Genomic DNA, 16412 nt, shown 5'->3' with positions numbered 1-16412 from the left:
CAAACCCATGAACTGTGAGATCACAACATTAGCCAAAGTCAGATGCTTAACTGACTGAACCACCCAGGAACCCCTAGAAATATATTTATTTTAAAGGGAAACAGATGATTGGGGCACCTGATGGCTCAGTCAGTTAAGCGTCCGACTTCGGCTCAGGTCATGATCTTACAGCTCATGGGTTTGAGCTGTGCTGACAACTCAGAACCTGGAGCCTGCTTCAAATTCTGTGTCTCCCTCTCCCTCTCTGCCCCTCCCCCACTCATACTCTGTCTCTCTCTCTCTCAAAAATAAATAAACATTAAAAAAAATTAAATAAAATAAAGGGAAACATGATTTGGATTATGCCTAAGAAAATATTTTAGGTGTTAAGGCTTTATTATAAATGATTTTTTGCTATAAGACCTAGCAAACTTTAAAATATTCCTTCCATCAAATTATACACCTATCCATTTTTCTTTTCCCAATTTTATTTGTGGCTTCTCCTGAAAAGAATCACAGTGCCCATGTGAGAGGATGACCACAGCTCAGTGCTGTCCATGCCCCCTTCCCACCCCCCAGGACCTTATTTCAAACAGAAAAGAGAGCAACGTGGCAGGAAATCGTTTTGATCTGGCAGCTACTCCAGGCTGGACTCAAAGACCATGCTAGAATCCATTCTGGGGATTTACCTTCCTTTGAAATAGGTTCTATTTCCTAAATGCCTGAGAGATCTTAAATAGCCTTTGTTTTGTCCCATTTCCCTCCAGGCTTAGCACAGATATGAATGCTGATGTGGTGTGTCACACCCTGAAGTTTTGTAAGCAGGACCCTGGCCAACCATTGTGTCATCTCTACCCACTTCCCAAGGTAAGTGGGTTTTCACTTTGAATGTCAGATTACAGTAACCTGCAAGCCCTTTGGACATGTTGTAAAGGGAGGTTCAGCTTCACTGGCTCAACGGTTGGGGGACAGAGAGAGACAAGACGACATTTCCAATTACATCGTGTGAAATAATATTCCCCAGTTTCAACCTAGACCCTCATCCCATGCTGCCAAAGAATGTTTTGGCTACTAAACTATCATAGACTGTAATCTAGAGCTCAGCTGGCAGTAGGTGGGAAATCTAACCAGCCAAGAAGAGGAGAGCTTAAATCTCTTTCTGCTATTTAAAAAATCAAGCAGATCGCTGTCACAGAGACCAACTCATCCAGTTTGCCCAGGACTTTCCTGGGTTAAGCACTGAAGTCTCACATCCTGGGAAAACCTGAGCCATTGGTCACCCTAGTCTGAGCTTAATTGTCCTCACACATAACATGGGTATAATAAAATGCCTAAAATACCTCCCTCATAGGTTTGTTGTGGGAAACAGTTGAGCTAATACATCCAAAATGCTCAGCACAATACCTGCTACATTAAAAAGTGTTGATAAAAACGGTAGCCAATATAATTATTATCAATATCATTATTATTCAGAGATAGCTCTTCAGAACCCCCCGTGTGTGTTATATCATGTTGGACAATTTTCAGTTGAAATGCAGGCGGACAGGGCTGCAAATGTTGACACAATTCTCAGCTCACATTCTGAATGAGAGCATAATATTAAATCCAGTTCTGCCTCAAAGTATTGATTTTTCAGAATCTGCCTGTAAAAATAAAATTAAATGATAAAATAAAAGAAAATTCTATGCCCCCTGTCCCAGAAATGTAGTTTTTCTGTGTATTACACAGTAGGTTTCTGTTTTGTATGTGATTTCCTTTTTATTCTCAAGGAAATAAAGTCAGTTTAATATTTTGTGGCCTGAACCAATGAACCTGATGTTGCTGCCTAACTATCATAAGCTTGTCTCCTTGAGAGGGAAGATAGAGATTCAAATACCTGGAGCATGTGTCCATGACGTGCTTCCTCAGTCATTGACTATGTGCCAATTAAATTTCCCCTAATTCCACCTGAGAAGCTTTGGAATCCACTGGTTTCTAGAAGGGATAGGCACTTTTAATTTAAAAAAATTTTTTTCATGAATTCAAATAGCATGTAAATATTGTATCATAATATTCGCTATTGGATAATGCACAGAGAAACGTGTCTCTATGTACAAAGGCAAACGATAAGGGTTTTTTGTCATTTCCTTAAATAACATCACATTATATATACATCACACCCACAGTTATACATAGTCACAAAATGTTCAACTTTAAACTATCCCATGTAAAATGACATTCTTTATTTTCGTACTCCATGGAGTTTATCCTCGAAATACCATTTCCTTGTCTTCGCATCAACACCCTTTGCAATTCCTGACTCGGGAGTGTTTCAAGCATCCTTGCTGGCTGAGATGGAGTGGGGGGTATTTCACCCCAGAACTGCTCAGCTTGCACCCCAGCAGGGCATGCTCCTGGGTCAGCTTGATGTTTCCATAGTCACTCTTCTGGACCTTTGCCCTCCTCCTCAAATCCCCGTCCCCACAGGCGCCCTGGAGAAGAGGGGCAGTCCATGCAAATGTGGGCAGCTCCACTCTCTTCTGCCTCCAAGATTTCTTTAATAGCAATATTTACTGAGGACTCACTACACTACGTAGCACTGTGTTTACACTTCACTTTATTTAGTCCCCCAAACAGTTCTGGGATAGAGGCACCAGTATTGATTATGACCCTTTTTATAAAGTTGCAGAAACCAGGCTGAAGAGGTTATGTAATTTGCTGAAGCTCACTCCCTTAGGAAAGACTAGAACTGGGATTCATATCCCTGTCCTGCTGACAGTGGTTGGTTTAGTCTCTTGAAAATTGGCTACGTTTCTGAAAATCCTTCTTGGGGTGTCTCTTCACATCAATCAGCTGAAATCCCACCACCAGAAATAACCAATATCAAAATGTTGTATGTTTACCTTTTAATTTGTAAATAAATAATATTATTATATTGATTTTTTCAGAGTTATGATAATGTTATATATATAATTTTTCCTCCTTAACATTACACACTGAGTGTGTATTTTTGATGGTGTATATCAGTCCTTCTTTTCATTTCCTTGGCACACAAATTACACCTACAAAGCAGGTGTGAATTAGTGGGTAGAATTACCTACCTACTAAAGATGCAAATGATTTCCAGCCTGTTGCCAGAAGCCTCCGTCATGACTCTCCCAGTCAATACTCACCCCCAAAGTAGCCACTGTTCTAAAATGTCTCACCACATATTAGTTCATTCATATAAAGTTCTGTTCTTCAATGTCATATAAATGGAATCATAGAGTATGTTCTTCTGTGTCTGACTTCTTTTGTTTGCAAGGTTCATCGTGTTTTGGATGTGTAATGGTATTCCGGCGTGAAGGTGTCTCACAATCATCCTTGGATGTCATTCCTGCTCTAGCTTCCTAGTTAGTCCAACCAAATTCTGCTCTTGCCTGCTTTCCAAAAAATTTTCCACACCAAGGCCAGAAAGGCCTTTCTATGAGATAAATTTGATCTTGTCACTCCAACTCAATGACTTTACGTGGGAAGCATTTTCTCCTTCTCCCTCATCTTTCACCTTGATGGGCTTCCCATCCCTCAAATCTCACCTTATATGTTGCTTCTTCAGGGAGTACATCCCTGACTCATTTTACATACCCCTCTTGTCAAAGCTCTTGTAGGTCCCTCCACTGAACCTGCCTTGTTTTAAATGATACACCCAGGTGATTGCCTGTCTATCCATCTCTCCCACTAGGATATAACCTCCACATGGACAGACGCCACCTCGCTCCCCACAGTAAGCCCAACACCTAGGATGGTGCCTCACACATAACAAAGAAATATTTGTTGAATGAATAAACAAAGTGCCACTAGCTTCTCGTTTGCACCCCTGATGGAAATTCTGCTTTCCCTTACTTCATGGACACAGTAATTTTCCCAGAGCCTATCTCTGATCATATTATTTCCCCCAGCTTATGATCTCAGTATTGCCTACACAATTAGGTACACATTTTCACCTAGCATTTCAGGATTCTCCAAAAGCCTTCCTGGACTTCCACTATTATCCTTGTGGACCCCCTGCTGCAGCCAAGATAGAGTGACTGGCTCTCTCTTGTGCTCACCTTAACCTTCCTACCTCTGCACCCTTGTTCTCAATCATCCCTTCCACCCAGCTGACAAGACCCGTCCTGCAAGCTCATGTCTCTGTCAACTTCTCTGTAGAATGATTCCTAACCCTCTCCACAAAATTTAACTCTGTTCTCCACCGTCATCCTAAATTCCTTTTCAAATACTACAACGTGCCAATATTGCCCTACATGCTTTGCATATATTAATCATTTAATCTTATGATAGGTATTATTGTTGTCTGCATGTTATAGAGGAGGAAAGGAAGGCCCAGAGATATTAAAATATGAAGTTTACATAGATTTCTTCACTCAGATGTAAGCGTGTAGAGGTGGCAGTTCTGCATCTTGTCCGTCTTTGCTGTCTCCATTGTGCAAGGCACATGCCTGGTATCTGGATAATCCATCAGCACTAACCTTGATGCATGTGATCTCATTCAACAGTGCTCTTGCGGGGTAGGGGTCTATTTTACAGATAAGGAAATTGAGAAGAGAAGAAATTAACAGATTACACAGCTAATAAGTGACAATAAAAGGATTCAGCCCTGGGCCTGTTTGTCTTGAAAGCCCAAGTTCTTCCCCATGGTGCTCTAGGCCTCACTGCTACTCCTGGGGTATAGTTACTTTTAATTGAACCACTGCTCCTGGGCCAGTAATTCCTCACACGCAAGACTCTGCTTGTATCCTGCTTTGCATGTGTTTCCGATTCCGGTAAAATACAAATGAAGTGACAGGAGCCATTGCCCCTGTGAAATGCATGCTGCAGGGTGGAGGGAAGAAGGAGGCCTTTCTGCTCCAGGGAGCTGGCATGGCAGAACCTAGCAGTGCAGAGCAATGGAGTCTGATGTTGGTAGGATCAAAAGTAAAAGTGGAATCACATTTAGGGATCTCAGCAAACTGCCTATTCATCATCTACAGTGCAGTTGACATTCCAAGCCCAGTTTTTGCCAATCCTTTAGCCACGGCTCATACCTTTATCTACTGTGTTCTCAAAATGACAAACGCCATCCATGATTAACTGAGCAAGAAACAATCTATAGTGTTCAGCTGGCACCAGGATTGGGGCGGGGGTGGGGGAGGTGAGGGGAGGTGGAAAGGAGGACAAGACAAGGATAGGAAAGGAACAGAAAGAAGAAAATTGCTGACTGCATGGTAAAGACCACCCAGATGGTTTTGTGTTACCTACTTTGAGGGGATTATTAAATGCTCCTTTACATTTGCATACAAAACAAGGCATTGCCTGCTGCTGGAATGTGCATGTGTGTGTGTGCATAAGCAGGAATTGGACACTGAAAATTGAACGTGGTTCCTTCATGTGTACCTTGAATCATCTTTGTTAGATCAGTGTTAGAGTGCACCCATTGGGTCAAGAGTGGAGCCTCCTCGGCTTTATGTTGTTCGCTCCTGGGTCCCCTAACACTGAGATCCTCAAGGCACACCCTACATCATGCAGCAGACGCCCTTCCTAACCACCCCTGAGCTGCAGGGACATGCTACATTCACAGATATCTCAAAGGCATACTCAAGACCTACTTCACATCACTTTGATCTACATTAAAAGAGAATTATATTCAGAGTGTGTGCTCTAGTGGAGATAGATTCTCTTTATTTCCCCAGGGCCTCCAACCCATTTAAAGTTCTGTGAGGCAGTGGGAGGGGGAGTCAAGAATGAATTTGCTTTAAGATTCCATTCTACCAGTTGTGCTTGTTCAATGTAAACACCACAGGTAGAACAAGGGGTCTCAAGCAAAGGAAGAGAGGTAGCCAGATCGAGCTCTATTTGGGAAAGGAAACATAGATAGACATATTTATCCCTGGGAGAGGGATGGGGGAGGGAGGCTGGAAATGTAGACAAGGGGCAGATAGGAAGCGCTGCTGATGCCAAGCTGAAGAGTCATTCAGATATGGAGTAAAATTTCAGGATACTTTGCTATTTATTTCACATAATATATTTTAAGTACTTGAAATCAGTAAATCGGAGTATTTAATACATTTCAAATACAAAAATTCATAAATATAAGTAAAATGTAAATATGCTAACACATACCTTAAACATACTCCAATGTAAAAATAAAATATTGTTTCAAATAAGCACTACATAAAGTTTATTTGGGGTTAAACATGAAATACAATTATGATCTTTTTTTTAAGTCTATCAATGATGACATCTATCAATGATGTCATCTTTGAGCCATGAAAAACTTCCCAGTTATTTCTCATTTGTCTTCATCTCCCTGTCTCATCTTGCACAAATGGTGATTCTAATGCAGACACCATATTAAAACCAATTTTAAAAATTATTTTAGGGGCACCTGGGTGGCTCAGTTGGTTAATTATCCAGCTTCGACTCAGGTCATGATCTCACGGTTCGTGACTTCAAGCCCCATGTAGGGTTTTCAACTGATAGTGCAGAGCCTGCTTCAGATTCTGTCTCCCTCTCTCTCTCTGTCCCTTCCCCACACGGGCACGCAGCCACACACTCTTTCTCTCAAAAATAAATAAAAGTTAAAAATTATTTTAAAAAATAATAAAATAAACCACTGTGAGGGAGAACCATTGCCTTAGGAAAGCAATCCCGACTTTGAAATGGCTTTTCCAGGGTGAGTCTGATTGCTGCTGGAACCAGAGCTCTCCAATGCTGAGTGTGTGGGGGTGTATGCATAGACAGGGAATTCATGCTTCCTTGGGACCCAAATTACCATGAAGCTGACATAAAAGGGTTTGAAGAGGAGGAAGTTTGCACTCTTTTTATGAGAAAGTGTCACATGACAAATTCTTGTTGTTCAACTGAGAAATAAAGCTGATCCCAGGAACTTACTTTAATTTTTTAAACATTAAGTGTAGAATAAAACATCTGGTGTCTCTTTTAATTGAAAATCTCAGGTAGTAAGGCTTAGGAAAGATTAAAAATGGATAGGAAGTTGAACATTTTCTAAGATTCATGAATCACTAAATTTCACTCGGTACAATCAACAGTGCCCTTCTGTTCATAATGATGAGCTTAGTTAGCTCTGTGAGCTCACACTGTGCTTCTAAATGTGTTATCTAATCTTCCCCAAACTTTTTGAGTGAGTCCCATTTTGTCCAATATGGTGGTGTGTGTGTGTGTGTGTGTGTGTGTGTGTGTGTGTGTATTTAGGTAAACTTCTCTACTCCATCTCTGTTTTATAAGACCCAAGTCTCTAAAGTCTGCCTTTATCCTCCCAACATTATAATTATGACTTGCCTTTTTGGGGGGAGGAGTATGTTTACAGAATTTAAAAATAAATTCAGCGCTCTCAGTTTAATAGGAAAAAAAGGAAAAAAAAGGAAACAAGAGAAAAAAATTACTTCCTCTGTCATCATCACTACATTGGAGCCTCCATGGCTACTGTCATGCTCAATTCTAGCAAATTAATATCTCAAAGCCTAAACTAAATAGAAATAACTAAGCTTCTCTTCCTATTTGGTTGTCTGGTCAACCTCTCCAGCTTATATTTGCTCTTCCTCTGTTCTCCATCATAACTTTGTATAATATGAGTGTCTTCTCACATGTCCAAGCTTAGGGGAAAACAAAATATTAAATAATAAAGAAGCCATTTTTGTGATCATCAGTTTCAGGTTAAAGAAAGTTCCTTCTTGAATGATGGCTGATCTTTAACTGTGACTTGGCAAAATATTAGACAATCAAATGTTGCTTGTGAAAGGAACATATATTCCAGGGAAAGAGTAACTTACAATTTCAGGGTATTCTTGTGTGTGTACTACCTCAATACTCTGGAAGAGTTAATAAAGTTTTGCAGACTACCTCCCTTAATAAACCCATATTTGTGCCCAGAAGACAATCATATCTTTGACAACTGAAATCAGAAATGGTACTAGGGTCAAAAGGGTCTTGGGTGAAATTGATAGGTTTTTAGGCATACACAGTCATTCTTCTATTCTCGCAATATACCTTTACTAAGCCCCCATTGTGTGACAGACACACATTAGGGGCTGAAAAATAAAAGGAAATGGCAAACACAATTTAAGTTGTGACACACATAACAAAAGCTGGCCTAGGTACTTGTCATATAGCATCTAAAGTCCTTCCACACAGTTGCAAGCTTATTTTATTATCCTAATTTTACAGAGGAGAAATCAATATTCAAGCAAATTGTCTGTTGTGGAGTTATTTGGCAATGTTTTTAAAATTCCTATTTAAACATCTCAGGAGATTTTGAACAATGAGATAAATGACAGGGGAATATGGCCTTCTAGATGTGGAAGAGTCAGTCTAAAGAGGAACAGAATATACTGCCTAAAAATAAACCCAAACACATTCTTGTTTTTGATAAAAATAACATTCAGATCAGTGGTACAACACTAGTTTATTCACTCAGTGGAACTAAAGACCAGCCATTTGGAAATAAAATTTAAGCTCAATGTTTATTTCTTATAGCAAAGTAAATCCCAAATGAATTAAAGTTTGAATCATTAAAAATGGAACCATAAAAGAAGAAAAATCTAAGCAATTTTATTTGTAATTTGTGACACAAAAGTTGCAAAGGGAAATATGAATACATGTGACTAATAAAAAACCTGCCATACACAAAGTTAAAAAAATGGTAAACTGGGAACATGGGTTTTTTTTTTTAATTTTTGTTTTCAACGTTTTTATTTATTTTTAGGACAGAGAGAGACAGAGCATGAACGGGGGAGGGGCAGAGAGAGAGGGAGACACAGAATCGGAAACAGGCTCCAGGCTCCAAGCCATCAGCCCAGAGCCTGACGCGGGGCTCGAACTCACGGACCGCGAGATCGTGACCTGGCTGAAGTCGGACGCTTAACCGACTGCGCCACCCAGGCGCCCCGGGAACATGTTTTTGTAATATGCCACACAAAGTTATTTTTCCATAATTCAAAGAGCTTATATAAAATTGAAAAGAAAAAAAGTCGAGAAAAGTCCACAAACAATTAGTTTACAGAAAAAGAAGATCAAAGAACCAAAATTGTAGGAGGAAATACTGATCCTTTTCTCATAATTAACAAAGTGAAAATTAAATGAGATTCCAACTATCTCTTATGTCTTTTGCCTCTACAAAACCCTTTGAAGGTCATTAGATAAGAAATTATCGCAGAAACAGAAAGGCTATAAATATCAGAGGCCACTAAATTAAATTGCTCCCTGAAGACTGAGAGGATTAAAACTCTAAGAGAACAGAGGAAGGCATTAGATGCTGTGCTTGGATGTACGGTCTACTGTTGAATCATTTCTCTGGGCATTTCACGGTATCTTGATAGAGATTCCATGCTGCATTTTGGTGTGAGCCCATATTAGGAATCTTGGAGAATTTATCTACTTAGACTTGCTTAAAGACTAATCTGGCAGTCATTAAACTCATAGAGACCTTAAAAAGCTTCAAAATATAGCAGAAATAATGCAAATTTAAATTACCCTTTCTGAGGGGTGCCTGGGTGGCTCAGTTGGTTGTGTCCCACTTTGGCTCAGGTCATGATCTCAAGCTCCTGAATTCTAGCTCCTCCACTGCTTCCCCGCCCCCACCCCATCCCCGGCCTTGCCCCTGTTGTCATTGGGCTCTGTGCTGACAGCTGGGAGCCTGGAGCCTGCTTAGGATTCTGTGTCTCCCTCTCTCTCTGCCCCTCCCCCACTTGTGTTTTCTCTCTCTCTCTCTCTCTCTCTCTCTCTCTCAAAAGTAAATAAACACTAATTTTTTTTTAATTTCCTTTTCTGATAAGTAGAAGAAATGATCCTAAGAAAGATGCTTATATGGTATTCAAGATTTGAAAGTGTTCTTTGCCTACTTTAAAAAATTTTTAAAAATAAGTATTTCTTTTTTCATCATATGCTTCTTTCTTCCCTAAGCTCAAGAAAAGTTAATGACAGAAAGAGAAAGAAAGAAAGAAAGAAAGAAAGAAAGAAAGAAAGAAAAGGAAGGAGAGAGGGAAGGAAGGAAGGAAGGAAGGAAGGAAGGAACAAAGAAAAGAAAGGAAAGGAAGGAAGAAAAAGAAAGACTAGTGAATTCGAACAGTTCTGAAAGATATGTTAAATATTAAGGTTTTAATCAGTGGTCTCCCAATATCCACTCTTGACCCTCGTCTTCATCTAATTAGTCACCCACTTTAGAACTCAGTTCACAAGTCATTTCCTCTAAGAAGCTATTCCTGATGCCCTAACTTAAGCCAGACCCTCCAAACTTCTTGTCTTTCATCATACCTCCTCCTTTCAGAATGTATTACAGTTATAATCAAACAATTGTACATTATACTACATAATCGTAAAATTATTGTTTAACATCTGCTCTAAGATATAAACTCCATGAGAACAGATAACCTAGCTGTTTTATTCCCCAAACACATGCTTTTCCCTGCAATTTCCCCAAAGCCCACCACAACTCACTGTACTCATTAATCATTTAATAAGTATGTGTTGAATGAACACTATAGTGCACAGAACAATGCTCCCCCTCCAAAGAGGTCCACGTCATAATCCCCAGAATCTGTGAATGTTACATTACATGGAAAAGGGGACTTTGCAGGTGTGATTAAGTTAAAGACCGGTAAATGAGGGAAAATTATCCTGGATTATCTGGATCAGCCTGATGTAATTAAAAGGGTCCTTCCTTATAAGAGAGAGGGAGGAGGGTCAGAATGTGAGAAGAAAATATGACAACAGAAGTAGAGTGATGAGGCCATCAGCTAAGGAGGGGGTGCAGCCATTAGACAATGCGGAGGCCACAGATTCCCCCTGGAAACTACAGACTGTTAGCCCAGCTGGCACCTGGTTTTAGCTTCCTCAGACTCATTCCAGACTTCTGACCTCCACGCTAGGAAATAGTAAATTTGTCTTGCTTTAAGCAAAGTAGAAAACTAACACAAATTAATTGTGAAACCTTGGGCAAGACTTATCTAGCAACCTGAATGCAAACAGAATAATAGTCAAACAACAACAACAACAATAATAATAATAATGGAGTATGTTGCAAAACAATTGGCCTAAAACAACCCAATGACTGAACCACACTCACTATCTAACTAACCCAATAATTTGCTAGAAATCATGGGGTTAAAAAGTAGGCCAATTCCTGTAATAAGAACAGCCCATAGAGTCTAGCGCTGGAGAGCTTCCTCACATACACAGACACTAGGGAAGAAACAGTCAAAATGAAACAAAAGTGTTGGTTGTGAAGCCTTGGACAATTCCAGCACTGGCTCTTTGACTTTTTATCTCTAAAGTGGGATGAGAACTGTTAATCCCTGCCTGGCTGAGTTGGTATAAATTGTAGAGATGCAGCATAGACAATGCCTGGGCACAGACGTGGCAGCATTGAAGAAAGAACCTCTGTCTGTGCACATTGACGCTGCTGGAGGTGATGGTGGTAAAATCAATGAAAATAATGTCAGGGGGAAAAAATATTGGGATGGGAAGAGTGCCATTTAAAATAATGCTGTTTAAAAAGGTGTTGTCTTGGGGAAAGGATGTGGATAGTATGATTAAATATATTGATGGTACTAATAGGAAAGAGAAACATTTAGCTAATGGTAAAATGAGTATGAGGAAGAGATATTCAGTGATCAAAGGGAATGGATTTAAATATAGTGGCTTTTTTCTTTTACATTTTCCTTCCTCCCTTCCTCCCTCCCTCTCTCCCTTCCTTCTTCCCTTCCTCCCTTCCTTCCTTCCCTCCCTCTTGTCCCTGGAAGAAGAAAGTGGGCTGAACTGACTTCATTCTTTCCACACATCTAGAAATCATAAATGCCCTTCAGAGCTGGGAATTGTCAGAACATGAAAATCAAATTGGGCTTTGGTGTGCCTTATCCTACATATTGGAAAATAGCCACTGTAGGATACAGCGGAATGTAGATACAATAATAGATGAGCAAATCCTACCCAAAAGCCAGATATGACACTATTTGATAAAACCTTACAAACAGAGGAGCTTCCTGCCTTTGTCTTTTTACTGAATTGAAGTCACCTCAAAGCACTTTTCCCCCCTTTCTCTTGGCTCTACTAGTCTGCCTTACTCGGCAGTTATTTATGTACTCACTGCCTCTAGTGGGTGGTCAAATCCTTGGAGAGAGCTTCTCTCAAATCTGGCTCCTTTTGTGAATCAACTTATACAATTAAATTTAGAGGTGTGGAGAAACCTGTCCTAATGAACTTTTAGAAAAGATCCGAATAGATCAGTGATCTTCCCCCACCCTCAACACCTCCCCACCCCTGCATAATGCCTGCTCTTGGACAATAAAAAACACGCATCTAACATCTTCATTTCACTTCCCAGGGGCTTTCTCCTTTGTGGGAACCTGTCACTGCTGTCAAAAGTGTGAAGTGAACAAAAGGCACTTTCTGTAATTTTTAAATCTACTGCTGCTATAATTGATAGTAGAGAACACAATCACTAAAAATTATTCAGGGTAGAAACTTGTGCCTAAAAATACTATTTCTCTTTACTTCCTTCACTCCTAAGTGTACCAGAATTTAATTCCTTAACATCACAAAACCTGAGAAGACCCAATTAATGAATATGTCTTGTCCAATTCACCAATACTCCCAAAATGTCAAGAGAAATTATACTGAATTCTGGAGAATCCCCGATATGCTATCTTGTTTACATTTTCCCCTACCGTAGACAATACAATGCTATGCTTTGGCTGAAACATTTAAATGTTTGGGAAATGCTTTTCTACATAGTACTTCTTACCACAAAGTGGCTGAAAGCCTTGAAAATACTAATGTGTGTTATGGCTCTCTCAGAGGAGTTCGTAGATTTCCCAAACTTTTTTAACTTAAAACAACTTTCTTGTCTAGCATACCTATTAACGTCCCCCAGAGGGGGATTAAAAGCATGGGTTTTGTGCCAAAAGGGTCTGAACTGAATCTGGATTGTGCCACTCATTGGCTCTGTGACTTTGAACTTTATCCACTCTAAGACTTAATTTACCTCATCTATAAAATAGGAATAATAATAATTATTACTTAACTCTTGCTACATTGTATTCTAATTACATCTTATTTCCGATCTTCTCTCCCAGGTTATAACACCCTTGTTGAGAAGATTATGTCTCATTCACTATTACATCTCTAGTATGTAATATGTCACACAACATAGACAAACAATAAGTGTTTGTGGAATGAATGAATAGAATGAATGATTGCACAAAGTAATGACTGACTGAACGTCTATTTCTTTCTCTTTCACTATCAGTCACATGCTGGCTGTTATGCTTGTACATGAGTTTCACCGCAGGTGCGTAGGTCCCTGGTATACAGAATCAGTTCTCTCCCCTGACCATGTGATCCTTTGTGTTAAACCATCCACATTCCATGTGAATTTCCCTTGCCATTCCCTTAAGCCTCAATGAAATTTTAGAAGTCAAATTTCCTTGCCTGTGTTAAAATTTGGGCTTATTTCATTCTTAGAAAACAGTGTGGCAATGGTGGGAAAGGAGTTGGAGCCTAGAGACTTCAGTACCATTAGCTCTGCTTGCAGAATGACCATGGTTACAATATGTAACCTCTCTTCTCTGTTTTCTCATCTGTAAAAGGGAAAAATAATGCTTTCCTCTCAGGGTGGCTTTCAAGATCATGGAAACAATAGCATACATTTTTGGAGGCTGATGTTGTAATTACTGTAATTTTTCCAGCTATGTGTTGGTGGCATAACAACCCAAAATAAATATGTCAATTGTTAACACTAATGCCATGCTTACTATATGCAAAGCACTATTCCAAGTGCTATTTTGTTCAATAGTCACACACACAAATGCTGTTATGATCCCCATTTTGCAGATGAGGAAAGTGAGGCTTGGAGTGCTTAAGTACCTTGCCCAAAGTCCCACAACTAGTAAATGGCAAAGCTAGCATTCACACCCACAAACACTCTAGAGTCCAAATGCATTTCAAATAGAAAATAACAACGGAGACCATGACCTACTAGATATTTAAATATCTTCCACTGAAGATCAGTAGTTACCAAGCCTCTCCTCTTGTCTGAAGACTTTGGGCTGGCTCTGGTTTGGAGGAACACTTAAATCATTCTAGACGAAAGTGTTCCGTGAACTACCATAGATTTGTGTTCCTATGTGCTCTGATGATGTTGCAGATGGTCAGCCTCTCTGTTCTTGTAGCCTACTACGACACCATGCCCTATTGTCCTTGGAATTTTCCAAGTTCTTGAGTAAAGAAATCCAATATACGTATCCATGGTTCTTCAGATTCTAAGCTTCCATGCTGAGGGCTTATATCTTGTAAGCCGATGTGAGGGCCTCCTTGGTAACCCACTCATGAGGATGTTAAATAGACCCTGAAGGGAATTTGAAGTGGGAATAAGGGGGACACTAAAACCAGAGGGAGAAAGTAATGAGAAACTGGAAGGAGTTAACCATAAAAATTTCAGGATCAAATGAGCACTTCAGAACCAAGCCCCTCATTGTTGATGGAGAATCTGCCCATGCCTCAGAAGATTGCTCTAGCCGAGTCATAAACACCAGTATGGCTTCCAACCAGCAAAGTTTTATAAGCAGCTCACCATCTATTCACAAGTTCTCTCTCCAACCCCCAATTACAGTTGTATCTGCATTCTGGAGTTTTAATTTTTCAGAGGACAGAAGAGTGGTCTTCATACTTTAGAAACGATGCCTTAAGCTGTACATTGCCAACAGTGAAAGGTTACCGGGGAGAGATAGCAATTATCTTCATTTGCACATTGCTAACAATTTGCCCATTTGCCTATCATAATGACAAGCAAAAAATGAGCTTTTCCAAATGTCTTTGAATCCTTACATCCATTTTCTTCTGGGGGAAAAAGATCAGGCCTGGTATCTAGATTCTCTTTTCTGTGTTGGCATTTATGCACTTGAACTGTGGAAGAAAGTGGTGCTCTGGTTGAGCCAGTCTAGGTGAACCTGCCCTCGGGCTCCCAGGGGCAACCCCAGAAGCATCGTCACTCACAGCACTAGGGGGTCAGAAGGCATTTGGTGAAGCACTTGCCACTTGGCTTTTTGTTTGTTTGTTTGGATTGCTTGTCTTTGTCCCTCACTACACATTGATCCCCTCAGAGAACTGAGCTGGATGAAACTCAGATTACGTCTCTGAAGGGGATCCAAGCAGCTTGTCCTATGAAGACTCTGCCAAGGCCATCTCTCTGGCCCCTTGCACTTGCAATGCTCATTCCTGGTCTGTCTCCTCACCAGACTGGCAACTCTGGGAGAGCAGGAATGTCTCTTCACCACCAGATCTCCAGGGTCACTCACTGCATCTCTATGCTGGAAGCATATTTTTGTTTTGTTTCAGTAAGAAACAGGGCAACATATATTGAGTTCTTCTTTACAAAGCATTTATTGCTGAATTTGTGCTCATTATTGAAAATTTAGAAAACACAAAGAACCAAAAGGAAAAAGTTGTCACTCACAAGTATGATGGCAAATTTCTTTGCAAGACTTTTCTTCTGTGCATGTAAAATCTAGTAGCCTGTTTTCCTGGGTTAACATAATATCATAACTATTTTCTTTCACTTTTTATTTCTATATGTGTTGAGCACCTAGCATGTAGCAAGGACTGTATTAGGCTTGAGCTGGGCTTTAGAACAAAAGAGGTATTTCCAAGGCAGAGAAGCAGAGGGCATGTAATTAAGGCAGAGGGGCACCAACAGCATGTTTCAGTATCGCAGAGAATGACTTTTAGGCTAACGAGAGCAGCCAAGAAAGGGCACCACAACAGAAACTTGCACTTAGATCTAGTGTCCGAGATGCTTAGATCTCTGCCCGAGATGCTGACTTTCCAGAGAGTTTCCAGGATTTGTCAGAATTTCCAGAAAAAGCCAACATTGCATTCATGCATCTATGTTTTTAAAGTGAGGATTTCAATGGTCTGTTTTGTCCCTATTGTCAGCCGATCAGAGTGGACGCTGGGTGTGGTGATGGAGCCCAGTCTGCAGGTGCCAATAAGACTGTACCACAACTTTGACCCTTTGTGAACTGATCCTAAGGAAGTCTAGGGAGTCCTAGGGAGAGGCTGAACGACCAGACCTGTGGTGGGGACACTCAAGGGCTCAGGGGCACAATTGTTCACCAACCGACACGTTAGCGTTTCAATGTTTTAAGAAACATACATTGTACGAGAGCGTCCTGGTGACCAGACTGACCTGGAGAGCAGCCTCCTTTCTCAAGTAGCTAACATGCGCTCTTAGATGTCAGCGGTCCTGCTGCCTCTGACACAAGAGCCATGGTTTGCCATCCTTTGAACGTGAGCTGGAGGAGTGTGATTTGGGGCAGAAGCCAGGGAGAGTGTTTCAGAGCCAGCCCGGAGAGGCTGTGCTGTGGCTGGCTTTGCTACCTTCCTTCCTGAAGCCCCTGCTGGAAAATCCATTCCAACCCAAGTTC

At 40.5% G+C, this 16412-nt stretch overlaps 1 protein-coding gene across 3 annotated transcripts in view; it reads left to right on the top strand.

The window, feature by feature from the left end:
- Positions 1-16412, top strand: part of AOAH (acyloxyacyl hydrolase) — a 167132-nt gene that overhangs the window by 41199 nt on the left and 109521 nt on the right. For all 3 annotated transcript variants that reach the window (XM_047849273.1, XM_047849272.1, XM_047849274.1), the window contains exon 5: positions 747-846. In XM_047849273.1, the coding sequence (XP_047705229.1) occupies positions 747-846 (100 nt within the window). The remainder of the gene's footprint in view (positions 1-746; positions 847-16412) is intronic.

Source organism: Prionailurus viverrinus, chromosome A2, assembly GCF_022837055.1.
Source record: "Prionailurus viverrinus isolate Anna chromosome A2, UM_Priviv_1.0, whole genome shotgun sequence".
Taxonomy (NCBI): domain Eukaryota; kingdom Metazoa; phylum Chordata; class Mammalia; order Carnivora; family Felidae; genus Prionailurus; species Prionailurus viverrinus.
The sequence above is the reverse complement of the archived record's forward strand: the minus strand, read 5'-3'. Positions and strand labels throughout refer to the sequence as shown.